We start from the raw sequence: 21,320 nt of genomic DNA on the forward strand, positions 1-21,320 counted from the left end.
AGTACGTATTTCATTAGAAAAATTGGTACCCGCCTGCGGGATCCGAACACCGGTGCATCGCTACATACGAATGCACTGGACGTCTTATCCTTTAGGCAACGACGACTTTTAAACCAAAATTAAAGCCAATTTTCAATCCGTTTTAACATCCAGCTTAGTTCGGCAGACCAACTGACGTAGCTAGCAGAGTCCATCAACATAGTAAGTGGCACCTATTGCCCACTTTTAAAAATAAAAATATAGAAAATGCCTATCTATTAAACATTTATAAACGCTTTCAACAATATTGCATTCGTTACAAACTAGATTTAAACCTAGCAAAAATAAATATTTGTAATATTTGTACAAGCGGCTTCCAAAGCGTTAGGTTCTCTCCAACTTCTGATTTTGTGATTATTAAAGCCTTTAAAATAAGTGATTAGTTCGTAGCTAGCTAGGGTATTGTTCGCGAATTTGAAATTCAAACACAATTATACGACATAACGGTCACAAATCAATGCTGCTCGTTGTGTTCTCCGGTGAATAACCCTTGCACATTTTACGACACTCAGGCGAGAAGAGATCTATATAGTTATGTATTCTGGACGATAAGGAAACCATAAACACTTCACAGTTTTCACAAGTCTTATTCATATCTCCTAAGAGGTATAGTAGACCTTTCATATATACTCGGCATAGCAGAAAAATCACGTCTAAACCAGAAAAAATAAAAGTTTTTGTACGTATATTATGTTAAGACAACTTACTTATGGTATAGGCAGAACTCATTTACACTTCCGTATTAACACTTCCCATAACCTTGACATTGATTTGTTTAGTAGTGGTTATTCATCGAACAATAACATAATTATTATTTTTATCGTACTAGTTTAATGCCGTGGGTTGGTATGTCATGGGTTATGGTACTGTCAACTGATTGTTTTCTTGGATTTTAAATTTTTTCACAAAATGTGAAAAATAATAGGATATTCAGGATAGAATAACAGGATAAATAGGAAATTTAAATTTATTATATAATTTGTGAGCCTGGTATAGGTTAGCATCATCGCTGCTTGTTATTTTGGTTCGGTTTGAAAGTAATAAAATAGTTGTTCTTCGACTTGAATTGAGACTCCGTCCTTATGGTTTACTAAGGCTACGTTCACAAGATACGATGTTCACAAGCAAATTCGTAGTATACCGCCGCTATTCTGCCAGGATGAAACTTGTTTGTCCAGCTGCACCGCCCGCCGGCCCCATCACCCCCGCAAAGTTTCTATCCGGTAAAATTGTACGGTAACATAGACGGATACGTATTCCGTTCATCCAGCATTCGATCACAAAACGGAATGTCATAATTTACCGAATCGTTTTTTTTTTACTGTATACTGAATACTGTACTACATATGAAGTCGCTCATACAACTCCATGCTCCATCGATGAAAAAAAACGTATCCGACAAAACGGAGACCATGTGTGAACGGGCTGTAAGGTAGACAGCATCGAACATGCAGCTTCAAACTCCGGTACTGTGATAGTACCGGGTAGGGAGTTAGCTGATCTGCTCATTTCAAATGATTGGGAGAAACAAAACCACGAATGTGTAAGAAAGTTTATTTAAGAAAATGAGGTAGACAAATTTTGTAACAGGTACATTCTGTATGAGACTCATAAATACAAATACAGTTAGTGGCAACATTAACCTCGCATCTCAGGTGCTCCTATTTTTTTACTATTATCTATATATATAAAAGAAAGTCGTGTTAGTTACACTATTTATAACTCAAGAATGGCTGAACTGATTTGGCTGAAAATTGGTGAGGAGGTAGCTTAGAACCAGGAGAAGGACATAGGATACTTTTTATCACGTTCTCGTGGGACGTGACATAAAACGTGGTATAACAAAACGCAACTGACAGTTAAACGTAATATACTCTATTGTTAATTATAGTAGAATTTTGAAGTTGACGTGTTTAAAACAAACTGTGTGGCGGAACAAAGTTCGCCGGGTTCGCTAGTATTATATATTTGTAAATTGTGTATTGTATAGTAGGTATTTTTTTTTATAAATTTAATGCATACTCTTTTAATTTTTGGGTTTTAAAATTAGCGTTATATAATAATGCCGATAGTCAAAGTGGGGCCATAGATGGGGTCGCTCGAACTCTTTGGAGCCACCATGACTTTAGAGAAACCGATTCCTACACACGAGGGACTGGTCAAGGCCAATTTGGGTCTTGGGTGGACTTTAGTTGGGCATAACCGATTTATCATTACCGTTATAAGAAATAGCTTTAGTACTCCTTGCCGACAATCGTAACCAGCCTTATGAAGTAAGAATGGGAAGTTTTTTTTTATTGCCCTTGTAAGCAGACGAGCGTACGTTCCACCTGATGGTGAGTGGTTACCGTCGCCCATGGATTTTAGAAATGCCAAGCCGCGGCCTGCCGTGAAATAATGATAACAAAGTAATCTATACGTCTTCGGACCAGTTCCCAGATCGTTTCCAAACTGCCGCCATATTATATAAAAGCAAAACTTCAATTAGCACATGAACAAGGAATTGAATAATGCTCTGCTCTCAGGTGAAGAATCTCATTAAGGCCAGATGGACGCCAGCGAGTATGAACGCATTAACGTGAGGTTTGCGTCACGTGGCAATCAAAGGATTAAGTTGTTTCCGGATCAAAGTACGAAGTTTAAACATAATAATATTTTTCGATTAAGCTTAAACCTTATGCAATAAATATGTATACAAAATTAATTATCTGTAACAAACATTTTAAATAATTAAATAATCAGTTTAGACCGTGAAAATAAATAAAAGTTAAATTTCCCTGAAATACAGTTTCCTGTGAAAATCAGATATGCAACAAAAATCTAAGAGATGATTGAGGAACATGTTAGCGAAAACTAAAAAAAAATTTATACAAAATGTAATGTTTCATTTTAAACAGAGACGCGGGATAAACCTTTTCCATCCATGTACATACTTATTATATATACTGTCAATTGGCTATTGACCTTCAGTTAATGACAATAGAGCAAATATTTTTTAACATAAGATTTGTTTCTATTTGTTGTTGCTTTCTTCCTAAATTATTTGCAGAATTAGGAACCATTTAAGACAGCGAAAGACACGGTCAATCATCCGAGCCGAACGCACTCTTCTTGAGCCATCTTTAAAATATTACTTGTTCTTTTTTACAACTATTTTCGTGGCTATGATTACATGAAACTATCTATTTAATGGAATTTCTTTAGATCATTGATACATAAATAAATAACGAGTAACGCGCGCTCTTACAAACAAACAATATCTTTTTTTTTTTTTTTTCGAGTTTTTAAAATTGTGGTTTTTTTTAATTCTTGCCTGAATAAAATTATTAAAATTCCTTAATATAGCATTGCTCAATTCTGAGCAGCTTTTAAGTTAAAAATCACATTAATTGAATATTATATTATAATAGATTCAAAAATTTGTACTGAACAGATAAGAAAGCGTTTAAATGAAAACGTGTCCAAATACCCTACTTTTTAGGTACATATTTGTGTACCTTCCCTCCGTGCCTGGCAATGAAGGCTTTGATGTCGAACTTACGTTTACACCCGTCGTAATTCATATATCTTATTTTACCGAAGACGGCGCGCTCTGCCCAGCCTTGGTCGTGGATGCCGCATATCGACCACATGCAGCCTGAGAACAAACACAAAAAAACTCAAACTAAATTATAGATTATCCTCATTTCGCTATCATAACATTATCGAAGCTGCTATACCACAATCTGAAGTCTGAATATGGGCAGTAGCATTTATGTTATCCTTCATGTCTATGGGTCAGAGTAGTCTTGGACACAAGATGTGCCATCACTGTTGAATTTAACTCTTTGACTACCGTGAGGGTCACCGGTGACCCTCACGGTACCATCACCACCACCCTACGTGACGCACTGAAGTTATTATGTCGGTTTTTGTTGTTAAGCGCCTGGATTGCCTAACATTGCCTTCATCACCATCATCATCATCAGCCTATAGCAGTCCACTGCTGGACATAGGCCTCTCCAATTGTTCGCCACTGAGCACGATCCTCGGCTTCTCTCATCCAGCTCCTGCCAGTCACCCTGCACAGATCATCACTCCACCGAGCCTGAGGGCGTTCTGCCCTGCGTTTTTCAATTCGCGGTCTTCACTCAAGAACGCGTTTACCCCAACGGTTATCGGGCCAGCGCAATGCCACTTCAGCTTACTAATTCGCTGTGCTATGTCTATAGCTTTGGTTCTCTGTCAGATCACCTCGTTCCGGATTCGATCTTTCAGAGAAACTCCAAGCGTAGCCCTCTCCGTAGCTCGCTGAGCGACTTTAAACTTGTATGTATGTTTTAGTCTGTTAGGTTTCTTCGAAATAGATTAATTATCGGTAACTTCTCATACACCTTTCTTAGAGTCTACAGACATTCAGGCGCTTTAGTAACGGAAATCATAATTACTTCGGTGCGGCGCGTAGGGCACCGGTGACATATACGGCAGTCAACGTGTTAAGTACGTAAATGTTTTTAATTATTTACGAAATTATAATAGTTGTGGCGTCCTTCACACAGTGGCAGACATGCAAAAAAATCGTACGGTGTAATGTGCATAAACAAAACGTAAAAAGCTCGACTCGTACGACGGCCGGTCACGTCACCTCCCGCCCGTCAGTCCGCACCACGCTTTCGCTTGCGACGCATGTGACACTGCTTTAATATTGTAAACAATCGTTCTACCGCCAATAAATATTTTTCATTTTGAACTTATAATTAATTATCCACTTCTTCTTTCTGCTTTCCTGTGCTTGTGCTCCTTACCAAATACAAACTATTAACTGTTGGTGGAGTGTTTAATTTGGGATATACTCTGGAACACGCCGGGACAACCCCGTATCTCCCGCTACACGGACCACCACATAGTTATGTAGCAAAATCTTGATTTGCGTAACAGGCAATTTCATATAAAGGAACCCCTTTAAAAAAATAAAAAGCAGGAACAATATAATTGGATAAAAATATTCACAGTCCTCAGGAACTTAACATAATATAGTAATGTTGCCTCAAATCAACTTTACTAGAGTATTACTAGAGTATGCTGAAAAAGCGATTGACTTGAATTGACATACCTACAAATCCACTTGGATCTCTCCCATCGATACTATAGTGATCATTTAAATATATTCCATATTTAAGAGCATCCTCCGGAGTAGGAGTCCATTCCAATATTTTCTTACACCAATACATTCTTAAAAAGCCATGCATTTTGCCCTCTTTAACAAGTTGTAGCTGAGCCGAATTCCATAAATCATCATGAGTTTCACCTTTAGAAAGTTTTTCTAGAGTATAAATGTGAGTTCTCTTGTCTTTTCTGTCATTAACAAAGTAAAAGTGTAAGGATTATTGTCAGCAGAAAATACTTTTATTCATACAATTTTATACCATTGGTCTGACGTTTTTTTAGTTAGCGTGGTATGGACATGTAATGCGTAGAGAGAATATGCATGTGACTAGGAGATGTATGGAAATGGTAGTACAAGGTAGAGGGGGAAGAGGTCGACCGAAGAAGACATGGATGGAGTGTGTGAATGACGATATGAGAGAGAGAGGAGTGAGTGTTGAGATGACGGCTGATAGAAGAGAATGGAAGAGAAAAATTAGCTATGCCGACCCCACCTAGTGGGATAAGGTGGAGAAAAAAAAAAGGTCTGACGCTTTTTTTTTTATGGCATAGGTGGGTGGACGAACTCAGAGTTAAGTGGTTACCGGAGCCGGGACGAATGGCGGAGTTTATTGTCGGAGGCCAAGTCTTGGCCCAAGACCCACTTCAAGGTCATAGCGTCAGCGCAGTAGCAGTAGTATACAATTCTATACAGTTTTCAGTCCAGCTGGAGTTAACACTGTCAGGCTCGGACTCAAATAAAATGTTTTTTTTTTCTATATTCATTATATAAGTCTAGCGGATTGGTATGCGAAAGGCTAGAGATCGAAAATAATGGGGTACATTTGAAGAGACCTACACTCAACATTGGGCTAACACGGGTTGAAGAAGAAGTATAACAAACCTGTGATCATCCAAAGTTTTTTGGGCCCACGCACTAGCACCCTTTACACTGTCGTAATGTTCACAATAGAAACAAAAGTTGTCAGCTAGTTCTCGCCTGACTATAGCTTCTTCCAGAAATGCATTCACACTTTCAGTAAATTTTGATTTGTATCCTTGTACACATAAGGCTACCCTTTGTACTGATATTTGACCTGGAAAGAGAAAAAATGTATATTTATCACAATCCTAGTAACTATAACTAGCCACTACAATCTAGCCTCTGTCGTGATGGCATTTTCCTCCTGTAGTTGTGCTTCTCACGTCTGAGGGTCGTGACCACCTCCATCCACGACCGTAGTCTGCATAACGTTGTGCCTTCTCATCTTGTCTTTAGCTAATTTGACACCATTGTAGAGAACGGAATCAAGTTTGGTGCGGATGAGTGGTATGTGATGCATAAATAAATTGACTTGGTAAAAATGCTAGCATCTTTACTGTGATCAATAATAGTAGGTACTTTGACAAAAACCTCTCTGGTGTGCCAAAAACACTGTACAAAGTTTTTTTATCAACCATTTACATCAATTGTGGATGCATATAATACAGACATTGTTGTTGTTGTAGTCCTCGGCTACTCAGCTGGTACATAGAGCTCTCACAAGTTGTCTCCACTTCACTTCTGACAGACATATACCAAATATTAATTTTGTCCAAAAAAAAGAATAGCCATATTAGGAGAAATAGGAAGTCAACATAATATATACAAATAATTGAAAATTTAAATAAAATAATATTTATTGTGTTACATACCAAAGTGGAACCAAGGTGAGAGATTGCTCAAGGCATCCTGAGTTGGGTCATTCCTTTTACTAGCATATATGTTTAATCTCTTGTCAAGAAAACTTTTCATCATTTTCACAGCTTCATCATAACCAGGCTTAGCCCAATCAACAGGACCAACTGATTTATCTGCTTCTCTCGTCTCAATGGCTTCATGCCAGTCAATGGGCTGTCAATTCAGGAAAAAACTATAAACAGATTTAACATATTGCTTGCAATTTGTACTGTTAGATGTTTTTCATACTCACAAAATCTCACTTAGTAAGTTGGTTTCAATTACAGATAGTTTTAGACAAACACTATGTTGGGATTGCAATAAAACCATTTTAATTAACACAGTTAACTTTTTTAGCAAAATAATTTAAGTTTTTAATAAATTAAGTACGTAATTGAATATATTTTCAATAAAGAATTAACATATTGGATATACATTTTACCTCTGCTTCAAATTTGCTGGAATATGGATGTTTTATAACTGGGGGGAATTCTGTGAGAAACTCATCAAGTTTTGAATTAATTTTATTCCTGATAGTCCTTGCAGAATACTCCTGTTTGTCTGATGCCACCCAACATGGAACTACATTGTGAGTGTCTACCTGTTTCAAAAAAAGTATAATTGTGGTTACAAATAACTAACAATAATTTACTTTTCTGTAATTTTTTTTATAGCATTATAATAACATTTATTTATTCTATTATAAAAAAGCACCAAAATGTTCTTAATTTTGTTATTAAGTAGGTGTTCCATTTGAACTGTTTTCATAGCTTTAGATTGGTACGCAGCTAGATTATCACCATTTATCTGATAGAGGTGGCTTTTAGATATAAGCAGTCTTTTGTACCTCCTCCATTTCTCTTTCTTTCATAGCTTTTTTTATCTCATTTTCTGCATAAAGAAGTCTATGTCAATAAATAATAAAACAGCTCACCTCATCATATTCTTGGGTCCAACCAATAATAAATTAATCTATCAATCTTTTTAATAAGTAATACATTTTTGTTACATGCAATATAGATATAAGTGTAGTAATTTATGTAGGCAATTTTAATAAAAAGCATGCTTGAAGATTTGTCACCTGAATTAAAGGCACATCTTTCCTAAGTTTTCCCTTTACTCCATCCAACCAGCCCATAGGGACCCTAAGTGGATTGAAATCACACACAACCGCACCAATATTATGATCTACTACCCATTGAGGTAACACTTCGGCACCACTACCTTCTAATAAATGGAATTGTATGTTTAGTTTCTTACACTCTGCAGCTACTTTTTCTAGTCCTGGAAATTAATATAATTATTTACACTACATTAAACTATATATATAACTTGTAATATTTAATTACTATAGATAAATATTGATAAGAATATTTTGTTAATAAAATAATATAGATTTACCTTTTACAAGGAAATGAAATTGTCGCAAGGACGCATCCAGATACTTCGAAATCAAACAAAAACATACATGAAGCGGTACTTCGTTTTTCAAGGCCAGTTTTTGTGCAAAAAGGAAAGCCCAATTATCCTGAACACGGCTGTCTCTAGACATCCAGTATACAACACCATCGCAATCGTCAGGTATAATTTGTTCTTGAGATATTATTCGAATGCGTTTTTTGTTGAAATCGAAGTTCAAAATAGACTCAGCCGTTTCTTCGCGCTTTTTTTGTAGTTTTTTCAGAAACTCTTCAATGGTGCTTGTACTTTCATTGCTTTTACCTAATGCCATAGGAATGGAAGTTTTGCGTTTCTTTGAAGCCGATGCCATTTCGAATACAGAATAGCGTTTTAAAACCGTATTAAATTGATTTACAAGTGGATTAAGAAGCATTTAATTTCAAACTTACAATACAATTTACAACAATCATAGATTAGTTATTATGTAGGTACATGTTGAAAGTAAATTGCTTCATAAATATTAAGTGTAATCTATGGTGAATCTCATAGATAATACCCTTAAGGGAGACTTTTTGGCGGGAACGCGAGGAGTGAAGTTGTGTGATTTGTTTTATTTTGTCTACCTATTTAGTGTTTCTTCGGGTTTAAATGCGTAATAATGGCGGTTTATTAATTGTTTAATATCTGTGAGAGTGCACAAATGTGGGAAAATGAAACAAAGCCGCTGGACGTAACTTCTCGGGATCCTCCAAAAAGTCCACTAAAAATTTTTTAGTAAATGACCACTATTTTACTGAGATTATATTTCATCCCATATCATCTCAATTCATTTCATTTAATTTCATCCCAGTTGATTAATGTTTCAAATAATCAACTTCATTTAATTTTCGTTTCACTCCATAATATCATTTTTCATAAAAATATGAATATAAATTAAAATAAGACAAGACTTAAAGGTCTCAGTTACCAGGTCATAAAATCCCTTAAAAAATAAAAAGTAATATAATTTATATAGATACAAGCTAAATGTAGCTGCGCTTGACCTACACGACGACCAAGGCCTTGAATCAATCCAGAAATACATGAAGTCAGCGTCGGAACGGTACTTCGATAAGGCTATGCGTCACGATAATCGCCTTATTGTTGCCGCCGCTGACTACTCACCGAATCCTGATCATGCAGGAGCCAGTCACCGTCGACGCCCTAGACACGTCCTTACGGATCCATCAGATCCAATAACCTTTGCATTAGATGCCTTCAGCTCTAATACTAGGAGCAGGCTTAGGGACCCCAGTAACCGTACTCGTCGAACTCTACAAAGAGGTCTACGTGCAACCTAGCCCATGCATCAGCCCGCTGAGTTTCTCGCCGAATCTTCTCAGCGGGTCGCGATTCCGATCCGGTAGTAGATTCATTCGCGAAGCAATTGCTTTTGAGTTGTTAGGTCTCCTTCGGAGGCGCTCGGGCAGCTGTTAGCAAATCCCACCCCTCCTGGCTGAGCCTTTGCTCGCCCACCTGTCCTGGTGAAACTGGAAAGGCCTTCGGGCCACCAGTAATCTCTCAATCATAAAAAAAAAAAATAATAGCTGCGCCGCTTTGAGAAGGCGGCACGAGATGAGAACCCTCTTGTGGTCGCTGGAAATTATATACCCGATCCTGTAGACCGAATGGTAAATGGTCGACGTCGCCCAAATACGTCATTACGGCTCCTCCCGATCCATTAACGGTGCTTTTAGGTACCACAAGCACCGGTTACCGTCCTCGTCGAACCCGTCGCTTGCGACGAAAGGCTCGACGAGCGAATTAACCCACAGACACAGCCCACTGAGCTTCTAGCCGGATCTTCTAAGTAGGTCGCCTTTCCGATCCGGTGGTAGATTCTGCGAAGCACTGCTCTTGCTAAGGCCAGTGTTAGCAACACTTCGGTTTGAGCCTCGTGAGCTCCCCTACATGTTAGGGCGAAGCTGAAATAGCCTCTCAAGGGCATCAGCAAACGTAGGAAAAAAAATGCAGCATTCTCGATCCTGTGGATAGAATGGAAAGCAGTCGACGTCGCCCAAAACACGTCATTTCGGATCCTTCCGATCCACTAACGGTGCTTTTAGGTACCTCAAGCACCGGTCATCGTTCTCGTCGAACCCGCCGCGTCGCTTGCGACAAAGGGCTCGACGAGTAAATTAACCCACAGACACAGCCCACTGAGTTTCTCGCCGGATCTCATCTGTGGGTCGCGTTTCCGATCCGGGGGTAGATTCTGCGAAGCACGGCTCTTGCTAGGGTTCGTGTTAGCAACGTCGTCAGGTTTGAGCCCTGTGAGCTCACCTATTAATTAAGGTTACGCTGAAATAGCCTCTCGAGGCTATCAGCATAGGTAAAAAAAAATGCAGAATCTGAAAGTTGAAATGAAACATCAAATTGAAGTGGTTTTTCTTCTAAGATTTAATAGATTTTTAACAAGACATTTAAGTCAGGGTTTTATGAACAATGATATGAAGCGAAATAAGATAGAATTGATTATTTTGAGAATATCAATTGTTTAATTTTCCCACATCTGTGCACTTTTACAGATACTGAATGGTTTAATAACCACTGTTTGTACACATTTAAAACTGAATAACCTTTTTTTTTGGGCCTGGGGCCGATCCTCCTACGAGGTCCCCGCGCCTAGGTGGCGCGCGGGGTTTGTGAGACTCAACGATCTGCAGGTGTTGAGAGCAGATCGCGGGCCCAAGGATTTTAGGGCCCACCCACTAAACGACTCCCCTGCACTCTTACACCCGACGTCCGATCTCCGTCCGGGGTCAGAACCCGGTCAGAGTAGGGGGATTCCCGTGGTCAACACTACAACCAGACACGCGGCGCCACCCCGAGAACGCCCGACCGACGGGTCGTCGAGGCGATAGTCGACGACCAACGACGTCGGTCTCCGCGGTACGGCGGCCCTACCAGGCCGCCCAGGCGATGCCGCTGGTGTTCCGGGATATCCCGCTGGGCCAGAACCAGCCTGCCGGGTCGGAACGCGATACACCGCCGACCGGGTTGCTCTTCCACAGTATGTTCGGCGACGACAGCGATGACGAAAATGCGGACCGCATTGCAGTCCGCAGCCGCCGACGCGCCGTCCCGTCCTCTTGGTGCCAGCGCGCTAGAGTGACGGTAGCGTGCGGCGCAGCCTCAACCCCCTTAGGTCGCCCCGTGACCATCACCGGGAGGAGACTGCCTCCTCATAAACTAAGTAACATAACCGAAATTAACAAAATAAAACAATTCACACAGCTTCGCTCCTCTCGTTTTCGTCAAAAAGTCAAATCGTATTATGGGTATTATTTGATTTAAATATTGAATGTTGAGCATAGATATTATACATAGCTATATTTGTTGAACACCAATGTACAGAAATTCCCAACAATGGTAGTGATTTTTTTTAAACAGGAGAGTCCATGTTATTGTACAGACTAATCTATTGTTCTAAACGACCACCATGCCTGTTTTATTAAAAAATTAAAATGGAACAGATTAATTAAGTTGATTAAACGACAAAAGATGAAATAAAAAGAAATAATGTTTCAATAAAATGGTAAGAATTTACAAAGTACATCAAAAATTTTGAATCCGTTAAGCTACATCATGCGACTTTCTCACCTTATACCTACAGAATTTTACCGATCATAGAGGGGTAGTAAGCTACCATTATAATATATTAGGTACCTACCTCATAAATAGTGATGAAATATTATTTTGTTCTACAACAATATTACTATTTGCCTAAATTTACATACTTTTTTGCACGTGATTTTGAATTGATTAAAGAAAATACCGTAGAAATGTTTTATTTCATCCATTTACTTCTTCACAATAGCAATACAAGGATGATAATTAATGCATTCTTTGTTTACTTTGACACAATTTTCGCAACAGAACGAAACAAGTTTACAACATGAACATTCGATTCTTTCAACTTGAAATGGCATTGCACATTCAAAACAGACCTTGAAACATTGATCCTAAAACATTATTGTAAAATTACCTCAATCTGGAGAATAGCATGCCTAAGGCATTTTTGTCTACCAACTGCTGATAACCTCAATGGGCTTGAAGTCGTCGTGGCCTAAGGGATAAGACGTCTGGTGCATTCGTGTTGAGCGATACACCGGTGTTCGAATCCCAGGCGGGTACCAATTTTTCTAATGAAATACGTACTTAACAAATGTTCACGATTGACTTCCACGGTGAAGGAATAACATCGTGTAATAAAAATCAATCTTTTGAGTCCGCGTGGGTAGGTACCACCACCCTGCCTATTTCTGCCGTGAAGCAGTAATGTGTTTCGGTTTGAAGGGTGGCGTAGCCGTTGTAACTATACTTGAGACTTTAGAAGTTATATCTCAAGGTGGGTGGCGCATTTACGTCGTAGATGTCTATGGCCTCCAGTAATTACTTAACACCAGGTGTGAGCTCGTCCACCCAACTAAGCAATAAATAAATAAAAAATTGCTTCACGAAGCTCACGGGGCCTGGGAGACTGCTAACATCTGCCCTTACGCCTAGAATTACTTAATATACTTTACTTTAATATACTTAAAATAGCTGTTGAGTGTTCATCAAAGGATTTTTTCATCATCTACGAAATTACGTCCATCTGCTTAAAGAAGATGTTCGTGTCACCCTTGACAGCTCCTCAAGGCCCCCGTGAAATAGAGAAGAAACCTAGCTAAAAAAAAAACTAACTGCATCTTCCTTCAGCTCAAATGCAACATAAGACAACGTGGAATCTGACATCACTTTACTAAGTTTTTGTTCATGTAGAATTCCTTTAACTTGTTTTTCTACGCTGTCTTTTAATTCCGCCGTTATTTTTGTTAATGATTTTCCAAATGGCGTAACATTATAAAATTCAACAATGCACAAAAGTTTTTTTAAAATATTCTTCCCATTTATAAATTTCTGACTACTTCTTAAAACGTTCCATATCTCCAAACATCTTCGTGTTGCTACCCATAATTTCATTTGTTTCCAATTTTTATGTTCCTTAATGATCATGCTCCAGTGTCGGTGTTTATATCTAAAGGGGAAGATTAAATTGTTGTACAATAATCAGCAATTGTATTTTACTCTAAGCGGGTACTACGTTTGCCCATGCTTTAGCATGAGCATGAAAAAAAGAAAAGCATGAGCAGTTTTTGTTATAGAAAACAAATATCTTTTTTTTTGTCAGGAGGAAGTCGCCGGACTTCCGCCCTCCACTGGGGATGGGGGCGGGGCATGTCGGAGTCGAACTGAATAAAACCTCCTGTCGCTCAACAACCCACGTCTGAACCTCGCATGAGTCAGAATTCATGAAAAGGCAAAGGGGGGAAAGTGAAGTCTTTAGTACGGAGTATATCTTTCCCATCACTCTTCCCCTCGGGACGCCGGACCGGCAGTCATCGGCGCCGTGACCACCAGTCCTCTTGGTTGGCAGGTTATCCGAAGCCCGCCTAGATAGCGCTGGTTAGAGTGGGTTATCCTACGGAATACCCCACTGGATTAGAACCACCGTTGGACGAGATCCACCTCCCTGCCCCCGTTCGACGGCGTCGGGCTTGTGCGTCTCTCACGCGCCACGCCGCCTCCGTCTGCGAGATGGTGCACTCGCAGAAGTCGAAATGTCTAGGCTACAGCGTAACTGCAAAAATTTTTGTTCCTCGAAATGAAAAATAATTAACCAAACACCGTCTTTGTTTGGGTCACGAATGTTATATATACCTTTGGACTATGTCTGACAATTCCTTAACCAGTTTTATCTGTATCCACGTGATATGTAAATATCTGGCGTATTCCTTAACCAACTGTAGTGCTTGTTTGTAATCTTCAACTTCGTCAGAGGTTAATTTTCCTAAAGATTTACTAGCTAGCTTGTCCTCTTTCTTGAGTTTATCAGCTTTCTTCGTTTTTGTATCTATTTAAAAATAATAATTAATGAGACATTCATAGATGTCAACGTTATATAGTTTATTAGGGTTCTAAAGTACAGTTAGTACACACCGTGCTGTTTCGGCTGCGATTCAAAATTTTCCATAATTTTATTTGCAAAAACAAATAAATTCTGATATTTTTCAGAGCCATTGTAACATTCCAGCAATGGGTTCGCGCCGCGTTGCATTAAATTCGTTAACTGAAAGCAGTGCTTATATGAAATAGATTCAACAGATGCATGATTATTTTTAATTTTATAAGAAAGAGTTGACGCCCGAATATTTTTATAAAGAAAGTTAAAACATACCTTTTCAGTTTTGTTAATGGCCTAATAACGTAAAAATAAGGTACCTATTTGTAATTTGCAATGTTACAACGGTCACCACGATTTTAAGATGATCGATAATAATTACAACACTTACGATCTGTAATCTATCCGTCAATGATAAAGTATTACAAAAATTTGCGACAAACAACTTCACTAGAACATTTTGATTGCTATTATTAATAATAGTATTAAGGTTGGTCTTCGGTGATTTTACAAATATATCAAAAATATCCAAACTCTTTGAAAGGGCAATGTCCACAGGTGACCTCCCTTTGAACTGAATGGTTGGATCACAGTCATGCTCTAGAAGGAGCGCTATAATATGACCACGTATCTGTAAAATAACTTCATTAAACATCTTGATTTTACTAAAATTATTTTCATGTGTTTTTGGCTTAACTCTTTTGTCAAACCTCTTCCTCAGTATCACTTTCTGTCGTCTTTGAAAGAACAACGTGTAACAATGTCGGTCCATTATTATCGTATTCTGGATACTCCATACTTTGCAGTAAATGGTTTGCCTTTCCGCCGGCTTTCAAAATGGTACGAATCATTTCTAAATTCACAAATGTAAACGGAAGTGAAATTGCCAAGTCTAAAGCGGTGTAATTTCTAAACTGAAAATTTTATTGAGCGTGCGTATTAACTTTGTATTTTATAACAAATCAGAATCTCTACATAAATATGTGTTATTTACATTGGAATAGTTTATATTTATATCAGCTCCTCGGCTTACAAGCTCAGAAATTATTTCCGGACAACTAGCGAGTATCGCCATTACCAGGGATGGCTGTGGACAGTTCACTAAGCAAGGATCGGCGCCATTATCACATAACTGGAGTATCGTAAGCTTAATTCTATCTAAACTGAAAACAACCGAAGATGTTATTTAAAGTTAATAAAAAGGTTTAAGGAACTTGAATATAATTCTCTGCTCAAAAAAATAACATAATTTAATCCATAATTACGTCGCCTTTTTAACTTTATCCGCGCTAGTGATAGATGAAGAATCTTCAACTATTTGCGGAAACAATTCTTTACTTAATTTCGTTTTGACTTTATATTCCTTAGACAATGCTTTCTTTGGATTTTTCTCGGTCGCTTTTTTATGATCTTCATCGTTTTCAATTGCTTCTTTGACCATATCACGCACTTCGAAAAGATAGGATGGAATATTGTTGGCTGTTTGTTGGAATAAATCATCGATCTTTAGTATAAATTCACTGTTTATACTGGTATAAAGCCTTTCGATATCAGAAAATGACTCAAAAGAGTTAGTGTCGGAGTTCATTTCTTTTTCAAACAATAATTCTTGTTTCCTTTTCGGTGCGTCCTTTAGTGAAATAGAAGACTTAAGCTTTTTCGTGTTTGATGCTTTAACTTTACTTGGAGATCTTGTAAAAGGTCGACCAGGGCTGAGAGCAGGTGTCTCTCTCACAATATTCCATTCCGACACATTTTCTATTTTATCTGTACCTAAATTTAGTGCGATATCAATTTCAACGTTAATTCTATTGCGAGATTTAAAAAAAGTACAATGACGAAAACTAACATGACTGTTGAGTAGAAGTTGGTGGTAATAAAGACTGAACTATTGTCGATATGGGTATATCATTTTGGATACATAGCAACTTCATCAAAGCTAAACCAAGCGGCGTACAACATGAGTCATTATAACAATTTATGTCAGCGCCAGCCTCCACCAAAAATTGGATTATCTCGACTTGTTCACCGGCCTAAAAATATTTAATTTTTATAAAAGGCAAACATTTAAGCACTTTATGTTATAAGTGGGTAAGGAAATCTTCATACAACTCTTAATAATATATTTTACAATCATTCATCACCTAAAACGTACGTAACCCAAACTTGTGAACTTTGGCAAAAAAGCATTATAGCTATTTTAAAAATTACACAAATATTGAAGTTCCAAATTCATTTTTCTCAAGTAAGGAACTTCTCCCGTGAAGGATACCAAAAATACGAGAAAGTATTCCAAACGTTGTGTAACATGGCAACACTTCAATAAATACCTCGCTATGGACTTTTTGGCGGGAACGCGAGGAGTGAAGTTGTGTGATTTGTTTTATTTTGTCTATTTAGTGTTTCTTCAGGTTTAAATGTGTAATAATGGTGGTTTATTAACTGCTTAATATCTGTGAAAGTGCACAAATGTGGGAAAATGAAACAAAGCTGCTGGACGTAACTTCTCAGGTTCCTCCAAAAAGTCCACTGAAAAAATCTCAGTAAATGACCACCATTTTACTGCGATTATATTTCATCCCATATCATTTCATTTCATTAAATTTCATCCCAGTTGATTAATGTCTCAAATTAATCATCTTCATTTCATTTCACTCCATATTATTATCATTTTTCATAAAATTAAGAAAATAAAGTAAAATAAGACATGACTTAAAGGTCTTAGTTACCAGGTCATAAAATCCCTTAAAAAAAAAAAAAACCTCGCTTATGATTATCGTAGGTATTTGTTTTTATTTTTCATTAATGACATTTTCATACTTACAGTTGCGTACATAATGGTTGAATTCCCTTGACAATCTGCTACATCTGGATGCACGTTGCTCTCTATTACAAGTTGAGCTACTTTGGAAAGGTATCCGAGATAAGAGGCCATCAGAAGCGTCCTTAAATTACCGAAGCTATTTAAACTTTACTTATACTTCCAACGTGGGACACTTTTACTACTTTTTAAAACTAAATCCCTGACAGTCAGGTCGTAAATTTAATTTAAAATTTTAAGAATACTCTGGTAACTTTGTACGAATATTTTATTATTTACCTAACCTTATTTAACTTTTTTCTACCTATGTTGATAGCCTTGAGAGGCTATATCAGCGTTAACCTTATTACGCTTTTTTTTCCTACCTATGCTGATAGCCTTGAGAGGCTATTTCTAGCAAGAGCAGTGCTTCGCGGAATCTACCACCGGATCGAAAACGAGACCCACCGAGAAGATCCGGCGAGAAACTCAGTGGGCTGTGTCTATGGGGTTATTACGCAACCAGAGGCCGCAGTAATAATTTATTACTATTATTATACCTTGAACTTAAGGAATCATTCGAAACATTGAAAATATTTAAATTGTAGCACGTGGTAAACGAGTCCATTTGGTAAATCAGTGTCCATGGCACGGCATAAGATTACGACGCAGTTGACAATTTTTAGTCAGCTTGTGAAACTTATGACGCTAATAATACTCTACCTGCAATTTAATTCGTGTATTCCGGGAGATTTAAACAATAATCTTTGTCCACTTAGTATGCTCGCTATATTTATGTTATAAGTCGATCTTTGATTTTCATGTCTATAGCAATGCTTCATAATGTGCAAAATTGTTTTACTATTATTCCAAGCGTAATAGATTTCTAGATTTGTTTCTGCGTCTGATAACTGTACATCAAAATATAGGTTAGGATGAGGTTTATAAATTATATGTCATACGAAAATGTTGTCAAATAAATTACATAAATTAAAAAATGTATTGTACAATATAAGTATTAGGCTGTTGGTATCGGAGCGCAATTTGTCAGTCATCATTCGAATAGAAATGTGACTGATAATAATTATGACACCCGGCATGAGTTTATTGAAAGGTTTTTTGTTTTTCCTTGAGCCATCACACCGATACGCCTTTCCCTTGAAAAATATATAATCATATCTACACTGCACATTCGTTACTCTCAGAAATTCCATTGGCAATCTGTTCATTCTATTTAAATTAACGATATTATGATTGTGTTCGAGAGGTTCCTTCAATGTAATTCTAAGCTTCAAGTTGAAATCATCAAAGCCCCGTGATGCTATTTAAGGGCAACAAGCTCACCCCCCGTCTCTAGTTTAGCATTAAACTCAAACAATCAATATTACCTCATCAAAGCGGAGTCAATCAATATTACCTCACCATTCCATTCGTGTAATTCTTCTAAAGAATAACAGCCTTCAGTATAGTAATTACGTTCAAACAGTTGAATATTACAAGCAGCACTTTTCACGTTGGTGCAATTTTTAGGATATAATTTATGCCATATTTTTGACGCTAGCAACGGGTCACACCCGGAATCCTTCAATAAGTCTACAGCACTATTTATTTCATCAACCTTCACAAAACGATTAGTCTTAATTATTTAAAAAAAAAATGCTTCCTTTAAAAAAAGTAAAGAATTATGCTAACGATTTTGTTGCCTTTCAAATACTATTAATTAAAAAAAAAAAACACTAATAAGGCCAAAACAATATATAACGGACAAAGAATCCGACAAAACGGAAAATTAACAGATATTATGACTTAAGTATAATAATATCCATCAATAAGTAATCATGCGTTATACTCATATTTTAATGTACGAGTTATTAAGACATCTTTTCAAAGCGTCAGTCCCGTGTGAAAATTTAAGGAGGAAATATTTCATAACACCAATACATTGTGAATTGTAGAAAGTTTTAAAAACCAGACTTAACTGTACTTGGTTTTGGTAGGAGCATTCAACGAAATCTTTTCCATTAGCGGCCGAGGTCAGGTCCAGGGTTATGCTTGGTGTTGGTGGTCGCCAGGCCAAACGAATCAACTGACTCCCCCGCCACAATCCCACGTTTTCTTGTAAATTAATATGGGATTCAATACCTGGCCCCCAACGCATATTGTTATAATATAATCCCTGTAAAATCGAATACTTAGAACAAAAAATAAATTTGCATAAAAGTTGTATCATTTACCGCTATATTACAATATATACATTTTTTTTTTTATTGCTTAGAGGGTTGGACGAGCTCACAGCCCACCTGGTGTTAAGTGGTTACTGGAGCCCATAGACATCTACAACGTAAATGCGCCACCCACCTTGAGATATAAGTTCTAAGATCTCAGTATAGTTACAACGGCTGCCCTACCCTTCAGACCGAAACACATTACTCCTTCACGGCAGAAATAGGTGGTGGTGGTGGACCAGTGATTACGCAAATTATCATTTTGCGGGTTTGATTTTTATTATGAATTGGCGCGCAATTTAAATCATGAAGAACATTTTTGGCATCGGAACGACCGCAAGTGTACAATTCAACATTAGTACACTGCAGACGCGTACAACAAACAAAAAATAGCAATCCGACCAATTCAGACATCGCGTTCCGTTCCGATAGTTGTGACCAACGAACTTAAGCAAGTAGCGGCTTTATTTAAACAAGTAGTTGGATTATTCATATTTTTTATTTTGTTCCTTTATTTGTTTCGTTAATTTGAAATTCGAAAAGGCAATATTAGGGTAGCATTACCATATGGAATCTAAATTGAACGATCATTCACATGCATTAAACTTTGCAAAGTCAAAACTTAATTTCGAGAAAAACGTATGATAGAACTTAATAGAAGCCGTCGTAATATAAATAATAAAACCACTAACACTAAAAACTCGTCCGTCTGCATATGACATAGTGCCGTATCCATGCATTGTATTGGCGTAAAAATATCCTTCGTAGCTAACAAATATATCATTCGGACCTTGATGCTGCCATTTATATTCGCCCATTCCGTGCATAGTATTTTTTACAAATCGGCCTATATAGCATTCAAGAGACTAGAAAGTAATTTTAGATTAATTTTTTTTTTAATATCTTACTAGGAAGACGAAGAACGAAGTAATAAAGTAAATATTAGAATTTTCCATAGAGTGTAGACGAACATAGATTCATCTAAGATGGGCAGTGGAATAAATGATAACATGAACGCCGCAACGCACTTATGAGACATTGGACTAGATTCTCAATTATATCGATCCACCAGCTGTCGTACCCTACGATCTCTCTGACGCAGCTACTCAAAAAGTAGATAATAAAATCCTTGGCACTAAGATAACATTTTGATTGGAAATCAATCTGAATATAATGTTCAAGCTTAAAAGCCTTTGTTTGAAGATACCTTGAAGAAGTATCAAGTGTATAAGTATGATGTGTATAGATACTTTGATAAATCAGTGCTACAAGAATGTGACTGTGAACTTCATATAGTACATTAACCAATTGAGATTGAGTTTTAAAGATATTGATCTATTATTTCAAATGTTCTTAAAATAAACTTATCTGCAAGGAGAATAAAGTAAGATAAAGTAATTGTATTATATATTGCTAATTTCGTTTCTTTAAAACGTTTTAATCATTATGAGTATTGTTAAATATATTTAATACTCTACTATTGCACCACTCCAATGATTCTCTCCAAATCCGCTCCTTTGATGCTTGTCTTTATCTCCAATATAATATTGAACATATGGCCAGCACTTATCTTTAGTCGTAAATACATCAATAAGTGCAGTCAATTTATTGAATGACCCCATAATTAATAAAAATTAAAATAATAGTAAATTTCCGATTGAAGGATTTCAAGGATAACTGGTGAAACGAAATTGAATTTTGACATTGACATTGCTTTTCACAAACTATCGTATTTATAGAATTGCAAAGACAATATATTACCGGCTATGACGAGGATTTAATCTAGGTTTCTGCATAAATAGACGCGTTTTTTTCACTAAATGAAGGTAGTTTTTGTAACAACACGACGATATATATGCATTGTTCTATAATTAAATGCTCTATAAGCATTTCATCATCATATACACCTTCATCATATATACCTATAGCAGTAATCCACTGCTGGACATAGGCCTCTCCAATTGCTCGCCACTGAGCACGAACCTCGGCTTCTCTCATCCAGCTCCTGCACAGATCATCACTTCA

The 21,320-nt window shown here is 37.3% G+C and overlaps 2 protein-coding genes across 2 annotated transcripts; both read right to left on the reverse strand.

Moving 5' to 3' along the window:
- Positions 1-1,579: 1,579 nt before the first annotated feature.
- On the reverse strand, positions 1,580-8,792 carry phr (deoxyribodipyrimidine photo-lyase photorepair). The gene is made up of 7 exons (XM_028174112.2): positions 8,285-8,792; positions 7,965-8,167; positions 7,326-7,484; positions 6,859-7,057; positions 6,068-6,260; positions 5,132-5,373; positions 1,580-3,676 (listed from the first exon to the last, which is right to left on the reverse strand). Exons 1-7 carry the CDS (start codon positions 8,715-8,717, stop codon positions 3,510-3,512), a joined length of 1,596 nt encoding a protein of 531 aa, XP_028029913.2. The 5' UTR covers positions 8,718-8,792; the 3' UTR covers positions 1,580-3,509.
- A 3,012-nt stretch (positions 8,793-11,804) lies between these two features.
- On the reverse strand, positions 11,805-21,293 carry LOC114242776 (ankyrin repeat and MYND domain-containing protein 1). The gene is made up of 15 exons (XM_089727511.1): positions 20,774-21,293; positions 19,988-20,161; positions 19,055-19,246; positions 18,488-18,688; positions 17,794-17,981; positions 17,095-17,215; positions 16,120-16,303; positions 15,536-16,043; positions 15,265-15,433; positions 14,981-15,184; positions 14,662-14,901; positions 14,309-14,438; positions 14,030-14,222; positions 13,013-13,346; positions 11,805-12,288 (listed from the first exon to the last, which is right to left on the reverse strand). The coding sequence occupies exons 1-15, from the start codon at positions 20,915-20,917 to the stop codon at positions 12,127-12,129; spliced, it is 3,144 nt and encodes a 1,047-aa protein (XP_089583637.1). The 5' UTR covers positions 20,918-21,293; the 3' UTR covers positions 11,805-12,126.
- Positions 21,294-21,320: the final 27 nt, after the last annotated feature.

This window comes from Bombyx mandarina, chromosome 05 (genome assembly GCF_030267445.1).
Source record: "Bombyx mandarina strain Sakado chromosome 05, ASM3026744v2".
In the NCBI taxonomy this organism is placed as follows: Eukaryota; Metazoa; Arthropoda; class Insecta; order Lepidoptera; family Bombycidae; genus Bombyx; species Bombyx mandarina.